Source organism: Patagioenas fasciata, chromosome 7, assembly GCF_037038585.1.
Source record: "Patagioenas fasciata isolate bPatFas1 chromosome 7, bPatFas1.hap1, whole genome shotgun sequence".
NCBI classification, from domain to species: Eukaryota; Metazoa; Chordata; class Aves; order Columbiformes; family Columbidae; genus Patagioenas; species Patagioenas fasciata.
The window spans coordinates 24,013,306-24,023,037 of NC_092526.1; the positions used below are offsets into that span (position 1 = coordinate 24,013,306).

The following is a 9,732-nucleotide window of genomic DNA, read 5'->3' on the forward strand; positions in this document are numbered from 1 at the left end:
CAATCTAGAGGAGAGAGACACTTTGGCACAAGCCAGACTTTTTCTTGGCCCATCATTTAAAGTCCATAAATTATAAACAACCCTCTTTCACACTCAATAGGAACTCCACTCCTTTGCAACAGCATCTGATGTGCTGAACTCTGGTCACCCATTTAAAACACAACTTGGCAGCCAAGGCCAGGCCTGGGGCTGATCCCAGCCTTGCCTTTCTTTGCAAATAGGAGCCATAGCACCACTTCCTCTCCTTCCCCCCTCCTTCCATCTGCTCCAGACCCATAACAGAGTCATTGAGCCACAGCCTCTAAATGTCGGCAGTGCTGCAGGAGTGTTTGGGATATGAAGCTGCCGACAGCAGCAGTTAAGGGGCATTCGGGGTACACTGAGCTTCAGTGAGGCCATGCAGATTAGTGGGGTTTGGGTCTCCCCTTATTGGTTTGGGCCTTACAGTAACCCACTATTTAATGGGACTGTAGCAGCTTCTCCTCTGTAAAAGGGAGACTAGGCTTTGTGTTAGCTCTGTGCAGTCAGTGCAGGGCTGAGCCATCTCTTTGCACCATGTTTGTTTTGAGACGAGTCTTGTTCACTTCTCTGTGTCTGGTGAGCAGCACCAGGGCAGGGGAACCTAGGCAGGCACAGCCAGGGGCTCCCAGGGAAGCGAAGGGATGCCACTGTCTTGCAGGTGCTGCTTTTGTGAGGCTGGGGAAACAAAGCCAAATACCTCCTGGGCAGAGCCCTGCAGGCTCCCAACCCTGGTCCCTAGGCAGGCTGGGATGGGAACCCAGAGCACCCCACATGACTGCCACCATACAACCACCACCTGAGTCACCCGGGGCTGCAGGTGACTTTGTCCATGGGTAAAGAGAAAGCAGCTGGCTGCACAACCAGGAGGTAAGGACGAGTGAGGGAGGCTGCCTAAGAAAAAGGGAGCCCATCAACATAAACTGGAAGCTCACTGACTTTCTTAGGCACTAGCTGGGTCACTGGAGCTCCATGGCAAGGAGTCTGAAGGCAGGATCCCACTGGGGTCTCTGCATCCCTACAAGCCTATGGGAATCCCTGTGAAACAGCCTGCAGAGAGGTCCAGGCACAGAAAGGACTACTCAGCTAGGCAAAAAAGAGGCTAAAGGGGATGGGGCTGTTGGGCTACCACTGTGAGGGTTCCTTGCTGACAGCTGTTGGCTGAGGAGGGAGGGAAGGAGCTGCAAATTGTGATGCCATCCTTCTGTGTGCCACCCTGCTGTGTGTGCCCAGTGGCTGCACACAATGGCAGGCTGGTGAATGGACAGTGTACCGTGTGGCTGAGAGGCCCAAGCATCCAGCACTGCTGCTGCGGACCTGTCTGGGAACAAAAGCTGGAGCCAGACGGGCAGTACAAAGAGGCTTGTGTTGCTGGGGCAATTAGGGCTGCAGTGGCTGGCTGGGCACCACATGATGTTATATATATTGATGAACCAACTACTTCTGTTTTTAAAAGGCATGAGATGGGCTGGACCAGAGATCAGTTGGCCTAAGCCACTTTCCAGGGACTGAGCAGCAGGTTAATTCCTGAACAGGCAATGGCTCTCTATTTGCACGTGAGCAGTGGTCCTTGCTGGGAGTGGAGATGGCAGGGGAGGGAGGGGGCTGGCTCTATTAAGGGTCATCAATCAAACGATGTGCACTTTTCACTTGACAGTGGTTCCTCCTACTTCAGCTTGGGCCTGAGCCAGCTTGAGCTCAACCAGAAACCCCAGTCAGCAGAGGCAGAGTCCAGTCCTGGAGCCTGAGAGCCATGGACTAACATGGCTTCCAGCTGGCAGGATGGGACCAAGCCCTTATGGACCCAAAAGGTGAGATTCAAAACAGGATGCTGTAGGCAGCAAGGTGCTGCTCGGGACCAGAATGGGGCCTTTGTCTCCACCTTTGGAGCCCATGGTCCCAGAGTTCCCTGAACTGCTCTGGAATGAACCTCAGAAAGGCTCAGCTGCAATGACCACAAGCACAAAGCTGAAGGAAATTAGCACAGAATCTTTATTTGCTGATGTGCAGTTCTGCTTGCAACAGCAGAAGTTTTGGGAGGGGGTAGACAACCCCATGCTGAGTGCGGTGTGTAGATTTGATCTTTCCTCTGATGAACCTGGGCCATCTTTTAGGATCTTTGAGAGCAAGAAGGGCTAGACAAGGCAGAAATCTTGTCTGCAAACCCTTTGACATGTCTGTTCTGCACACAGCAGCAGTATGGCTTACCTCAACACCTCTGGGTCATCAATATGTGTAATTTTTTTCTTCCTATCAAATTCACAGCCACAGGACAGGAAACAGGGCATTACATGGCACAGGGGTTTGTATGGAATCCCTCTTCTGTGGAAATCCTTACAGAAGGAGGGAGAGACTTTCCTCTTCTCTATGTTCATGCAGAGGATCTCTGTAGTTATCTCACATACTGAGAGTGCAGAGATCCCTGTCCCAGGCCTGGTTAAACTACTCCAGTGGTCAGCCATGAAAGGGAAGCTTGTGACAGGGAAATATTAATGGCAGAGGGAAACCTTACACCTTCCTCAGGAAGAGCATGAAGTGCCCTGCCTGCCTGGCAGGGTTGTGCTTATGCTGGAGCTGGGCCTGGCTCTCACAGAGCAGCAGGATAGTTCCCTTTCTTTGCCCTGGTGTCTCTGTACATCCCTGGTTTTACTCACACTTCACAAAATAAACTCCCCAGATCTTGTCCTCCTTCTTCTCTGATACCCTTCCTCTCAGGAGCCTTTGATGGTTTGCCTGTGTTAACAGGGCTACTGCCTATGTCCCCTGTATTTGCCTACCACTTTTTTGGACACCCACCCACATTCTAGCTGTCTCCACACCAGGTATATATGTCCCCATGTACTGCTGAGAACCAGCTCTCCCTGGCTGGCAGTGTCACGGCAGCACAGGAGAAAGGACAAGGTCATGCTTGAACCAGACCTTTCACATAATTTTCCTGAGGGCTGGGGAGGGATTTGTTCAATCTGCTGTGTGTTAGTTATTTTGGCAAGCACAGAGGATGGAGGCTTGCTCCAGAGAGGGAAGGCAACATGCCCCAACCTCAGAGTTGTCACTGTGGCTCAGGGCTGCCATTGCCTTCAACACATGCACTGCTTAAAGCAGCCTCCCCAGAGCACTGCTCTAAGCGACTGCACTCAAGAGGGCTTGAGGCTTTTTACCTGGGCTTCTTCCTTCATCATGTCTTAATGATGGCTATCTCAGGCTCTGCTGTGGCCCACATGTTTCCAGAAGTGTGGTGGCACAGGGCATGGTTTGGTTCATCGTTCTCACAGAAGTTTCTGCCCCAGCAGCTCCCCTGGATTATGCCATCACTGTACTGGTTGCACAGTGGTCCCTAAACCATTTTAAAATTGCCTTTGATAGCATAATGTTCTTTCCACTCTTGTTAACACACTTTTTTTCTTCCTTTGACTTCCAGGGTCTCTTTCCCATTACACTTTTGGTAAAAAATAGCTGCAGTCACTCAGCTTCATATCACTGGGACTTAGCTATTTAAATCTGAACATTGTGAAATTCAGGAGCATAGAAAATTGAGCCCCCCTCAAAAGCCGTAACAGCAGCAAGAGAAGCTTTGCCTGTGTTCAGCCACTGATTTCTGCTTTCCTCATCCTTGAACAGTCCTGCAAAAACAAACGGGTAACGAACGAGAAACTCAGTAACAGAAGCCAGCTGGCTGAATGGAAAGATCATATGTTGGTGTGAACACGGACAGCTCTTCTAGCATTTAAAACACAGGTTTAGGTGTAATTAAACCAGTTGCATTCTGCAAACAGAAGACTCAAGTAAAGCAGCAGCTCTCCTCTGGAGCCAGTGCTGTTTGCTTCACTCTGGGCTGGAGATTTTACAGCAGGGGAAACTGAAGAGCACACATGCTTTCCTGAGTGGACAGCCCTTCTCTGCTAAAGAGAAAGCCTGATGTTCCCAGGTTTCTGTTTTGTCAGAAGATTACATTTTCCAAATATCTGATTGCCATTGGTGTGCTGAGCAAGTTTGTATCATCCAGATTTTAACCCTTCCCTCAAAATGTGGATATCCTGACAAGGTGTATTAGATTTAAACTGTCATTCTAATTTATACCTGCATCCTCTGCAAATGGAAACACAGGTGATAGCAAATTATTAGAGCAGCAGGATACCACAGCCCGAACAGTGAACAAGTCTGTGTCTGGAGAACAACTAGCTTGGGGTCTCTGGGTTTACAGCAACTGTTCTATCTGTAGACTCTGAGTCTGAAGCATGTTAGAGCAGTAATCTGTATAGTCAGCCTTTGCTCTGCAATAGTTGCTTTGTAGGAAATGGACTGGATGAGCTCAGGAGGAAGCAGGGTCAATAGAAGGCCATGTTGCTGGTCAGAGCCCATATGCAGGGAAGTGCTCTCGTGTCCTTGTGAGCTTGTGCCTGCCTGTCCCAGGGATGTGTCCTCTCAGGTCTGCTGCAGGAAAAAAGACCAGACCTGCTCTGAACCATCAGCTAGCCATAACAGTGGGGCAGTTAGGGCTGAGCTGCAGGGCAGAAGTCTCCATGGGAAAGAATTGAGGGTGAGTCAGTGAAATACTCTGATTGTGTTTCTCCACGGTGTACCTTCTCTGTCACCAGGCTACCTCTCTGAAATCTGCAGAAGACCCAGGGGGATTTTTCCTTCTCTGGGAATCCTGGTTGCCCTTAGGTGGCTGGCACCATGTCTGACTGGTCTGCACAAAATCTGTGGTCTCTTCCTGACCACAATAAGCAGAACTTTGGCCAAGACTTTGTAGAGTTCTTTGGGCTGTTGAGTGGAAGGCACAGCATTATGGATGAAGGCATTTCAGCCAAATGCTTTTATTTAGAAATAAAGTAATTTTTTTATAAGGTACTACCCTTGCATTTCCCAGCTGAGTCCACATCCATCTCCTAAGACTTAGAAGATCACGTCTAACTTGAAGAGGCCTGATGTAGCCCTTCTTCATGTTCCTTGTCTGTCCAGTCACTAGTCAGCAAAGTTCAAGCATGTTCCGTCCAGTGCATCCTTTTGCTGTTCTGAACTGCAGTGATACATGGTTAACAGTTGATGAGTTGGATGAAACCCATCATTATTCAAATCAAGCATATGTGTAGCTCAGACTGGATGGTCAAGTGTCACTTGGAGCCATTCAGGGAAAAGGAATTCAGTCTTCACAGTCCTTCATGCTCATCCCTGTTTCCTGCCATTCCGGCAGGGAATGAAAATCAAGAGAGAGAGTTGGAGGATTTGGCTGGGCCGTGCAACTTCCTGCACTCTGCCAGCTGCAAACGCTCAGTGAACAATGCCGAATTGCCAAGGGAAAAATGAAAGCCCATTAACAGAGTGAGCCCGGGGATTCACTTTTGAGAGGCCGCAGAGCACTTATCTGATGGAGTGAGACCATTAAGTGCCGCGAGGTGCAGCAACCCCCGCTCCCTGGGTGCGGACAGCCTGGGGGTGCCTGCGCAGACCGCCGCGCCCCTTGCTGCACCCCCGGGGTGTGTGAGCTCCCGTGGGATCCTCCAGGGACCTGTCCGGCAGCGGAGCAAGTGGAGGGGGCAGAGCTACTTTGGGAAGGGAGGTCGGGTAGCGTGAAAGTGTCGGCTCATCCAGCCTCCATACTTGAGGCAAGCGGCTCCGAAGTGCGCGGCGGCCCTGTACCGGGGCATCCCGGGAGGGCTCGGGCGGGCTGCCCCCTCTCAGTCCCGCGCTGGCCGTGGGCAGCCGGGTGTGTGCAGGGGAGCCGGCGATGCCTGGGACCCCCAGTGCGGGATTCCCTCGCCGGGCTCCCATTGGCCGCGGGGCGGGACGTGCCGCCCCGCTCCTGGCCCTATATTAGGGCAATATTGTCCCGGCGGGGCGCGGGCGGTGGTGATGCCCCGCGCACCATGGACCTGGGGTACTTCCCCCTCGCCTTCCCGACGGGGTTGTGCCGCGGGGCCCCGCAGCCCCATTGCCCCCGGAGGGCGGAGGGCGCCTTCCCAGCGCTGGGCACATCGGTCAGCGCTGCACCCCGCCCGCCGCCTGTCTGCGAGGGGCCGGCGGGGTACGCGACCGCTCACCCTGGGACGCCGGGCCCCGGCTACCGGACGTCCCGCGGAGCCGGGACACTAGGCTTCACCACGTCCATCTTCCTCGGGAGCGGCAACCCACCGCCACCACTGGAGCCCGGTCGTCCCTGCCCCTGCTCCGACGCGGACGGCGGAGGGCTGCGGTGCCTCTCGCCCTGCCCCGAGGCCGCCCCCGCGCCCGGCTCTCCGGTCCCCGCGGCGGCGCCCCGCACCTTCGAGTGGATGCGAGCGAAGCGGAGCCCGTCCGGGAGAAGTGAGTGGGGCAGCAGGGCGCGGGCGGGGGCTGCTCCCATCCCGGCTCCCCTCTGCCCTTCTCCCTTCCCCTGCCCACGCTGAGGTGCAGTGTTTTTCGGCGTTGCAGGCGGCTCGGCGCCGTGCAGGGGGGATCCTCCCGCCTGCCCCTCACGCACCAGCTTCAGCACCCAGCAGCTCACGGAGCTAGAGAAGGAGTTCCACTTCAACCGGTACCTGTCGAGGGCCCGCCGCCTCGAGGTGGCCCGCTCGCTGCGCCTCCGCGACGCCCAGGTGAAAGTCTGGTTCCAGAACCGCCGCATGAAGCAGAAGAAGCGGGAGCGGGAGGCGCTGGCCGCCCCCGCCACGGCGCCCGCGAGTGCCCCGGGCAGCCCCGCATGAGACCCCGCCGCCCCCCACGGAAGGATCTGCCGGCTGGGCTGGCAGCTGCCGCCTGCGGGGGCATCCGACGTGTCCTTCCAAGAGGGACCACACTCCGCTGTTTTTTCTATTGCAACTTATTTGCAGTTTTATCGATGAGGATTCAGGGAAAGGTGCCAGCCCGAAACGCTGCTGCTGCTCAGTTTCGGGCCGGGTCGAGGCAGCTGGCTGGCGCAGCTGGGAGCTAACGGTGGGTGCCGCTCGCTCCGGGGACCGCTGGGACCAACTCCGCCAGCTCGTCTGGATCCGCGGGCGCGGGCCGTGGGTGCACGGGGGCGGTTGCCCCAAGTTCCCCACCCCTTCTTCATTTTGCATGTAGAAAGAGAGGTCCGCAGGCTCAGGCAGAGTTCATGTAGAAGAGTGGGAGAAACCCCGAGAAGGCAGAGCAGAGGAGAGCAGGGAAAACTTCCTCTCACGGGAAGCGGCAGTGACAGTCACTGCTACCAGTATGAGTCCAAGATCGCTTTTCAAAAAAGTGCCCTCGTCCTCTGCCCTATCCTTCGAAAAACTGCTGCAAAAAATAGGCTGTTTATACTTGTATTTATTCCTCATTAGCGCCCACTCCCATTCCTTTTCCTGATGTGGCTGATTTAGTCCAAAATCTGTTTAGTAACCGTGAAGGAAAGTTTTAAAAGACCTAAACTCTTAGGAGGAGCACCTCTTTCCATTCAAACTGAAGAGATGCTGGGATTTTTCTTGCAGAGATGCTGGGCTGCCCAGAACCAGCCAGCAGTTGCTCTGCTGGCTTCCACCACCTCTTGCATGTGCCTGGGCAAAGACAAGACGATATAAAGACTCTCACAGCATCTAGGGCCAGACTCTCAGACCATCCAGCTCTCCCAAGCTTGATTATATCTTATGGTTAAAGAAATAATCTGTATTAAATCAGTTTGCAACAAATCTTACCACATGCAAAACCTCAAGAACTGTTAAAGTGCAAAAAGATTCTTGGGTTTGACCATAGACTTCTGACAGCAAAAGATCAAGAGGATTCCTGGGTCTTTCACTTGGGATACTTGTTCAAAAAGAGTGACAACCACTGATTACTCCATACAAGCGCAAAATTCACCAGTGATCCTCACTTCTCCTGATCTCACCTTTCTCAGAGATAAAATAGTATCAAAGTGAGCAAACTAGATGAGTTTAAGACTCTTTTCCTGCCCGTGACTGGGAAAGCGTAACAGTAATGTGGAAAAGAATCACGTTGGGATTTATGGGAGGGTGATTTTATTTATTTGTGGAACAAAATTATCTTGGACAACTCTGTCTTTGCTCTGGATTTTTGCTGGGTGCTGGACTTTGGAGTGAAGACTAAATCATAGCACCAGGAGAGATGGATCTCAGGGGACCTATGAACATTGCGTCCCTGTCTGAAAACCAGCCCCAGATAGCAACAGCTCTCGGTGTTTGTTGGATGCCACTGGGCAAAAGAAACACAGAGAAAAGATGAAGATTGATGCCTGAAGTCAGAAAGTCTGAAGTGTAGGGGATACTTATTTTCCATACTGCCCTCCATTCCCCAGGGCACCCCTCTGCTGACAGGCTTTCTTATGAAGATTTCTCTTCTGGTGAGGGACTGGGAAGTCACTTCTGATGGCAGCTTCAGCAGAGGTTGGTGGGAGCCCTGAGAAACACTGTGCTCCCAGAAGCCAGGCAGGCATGTTTAGATGATGCTGTGGCAGCAGGGCCACAGCTGAGCGGGGGCAGGAGGCCTCCTTGACAAGGAGGTGTGTGTCCCCACAGTGAGTAGCTGATGGAACGGACCTGCCCAGAGAGGAGTGTTTGGTTACACATCATATCCTGGCTGTAACCAGAAAGTACAATAAAGCTAGAGGCTCACAGGCATGTTTTTGTTCTGTATATGGTGTTACAGTTCACATCCCACTGGCTGGTTCACTTCATGGGTTATCTCTGAAAAGTTCTCAGGACTAAAGTAGTCGTGTGAAACTAGTTGCGACCGAAGTATATGGTTTGCAGTTCCTTATTAAAGTAATGACACCAAACAAGCATTTATGCCATAGGTTGATCATTCATTGAAAATAGGAAACAATATTTCTCTCACCTGTTTTTGAGAAGATGCTATTTAGAGCAGAATAAAGCAAAATCTGGTGAAATTTACAAAACTTCAAGTAAATAAAATTTGTTTTGTGAGCTGAATATTAAAGGCAACTCATCTAACAACTAACCCTTTTCAGCTGTTTCTAAGGTCCATTTTTACCAAGTCTCCTGTTAGTACTCCTTTTTTTTTTTTTTTTTTTTTTTAAACAAAACAGCACAACAACAAATAAGCATAGGCATGTAGCCAGAACAACCCATCTTTCTAAGAGCATATGGTTCACACACAAACTTTAGAAAACAGCTGTGTTTTCAGTTGCCTCCAAATTTGTCACATGTCTATGGGGTTGCTGGTTTGCCAGCCTTTCATTTTCCTAATGATTTTGACATTTGTGCTAGGCACTTCAGACCAGAGGAACATTTTACACACTGCTGGCATGCTCCTGTGCTACCAACAGGAAAGAAAGATTCTCACTGATTTCAGCGGTGCTGTATCAGGCCATTAGAGCACACTAAGTCTTCTATAATGCATGTTTTCATGTCGTATATTTCCCTGAATAAATAAATACATGTGCTGGCCTTGTAGCAGTGCCCAGTTATGTATCCATCAAAATGACAGAGCCTAAATATATGGAGATTTACTTGCAAATTAAGAGGAAACCTTGCAACTCTTTTATGGAAGTCTGAATCAATTTGCTGATATGAACACAACTATATTCTGTCTTAAGGACTGGTACTTTGTATTAAGTGTAATTTCTGCTCACATGGCAGGACCAGTTTAACAAGACCTTTCTTCATCACGGTTTTAGTAATATGAGGATTAGATATTGCTCCTTTGCACTGTTCTGTCAGCAAGATACTCAGGAGTTAATGCAAGTCATGTGCCAATTCCTGAATAGTTAAATAAAAGAACCCTGTGATATACATGGATGCACAC

The 9,732-nt window shown here is 51.3% G+C and overlaps 1 protein-coding gene across 1 annotated transcript; it reads left to right on the forward strand.

The window, feature by feature from the left end:
* The first annotated feature begins 5,878 nt into the window (after nucleotides 1-5,878).
* LOC136103457 (homeobox protein Hox-D1-like) lies at nucleotides 5,879-8,880 on the forward strand. The gene is made up of 2 exons (XM_065841575.2): nucleotides 5,879-6,321; nucleotides 6,430-8,880. Exons 1-2 carry the CDS (start codon nucleotides 5,886-5,888, stop codon nucleotides 6,699-6,701), a joined length of 708 nt encoding a protein of 235 aa, XP_065697647.1. The 5' UTR covers nucleotides 5,879-5,885; the 3' UTR covers nucleotides 6,702-8,880.
* The last annotated feature ends 852 nt before the right edge of the window (nucleotides 8,881-9,732 follow it).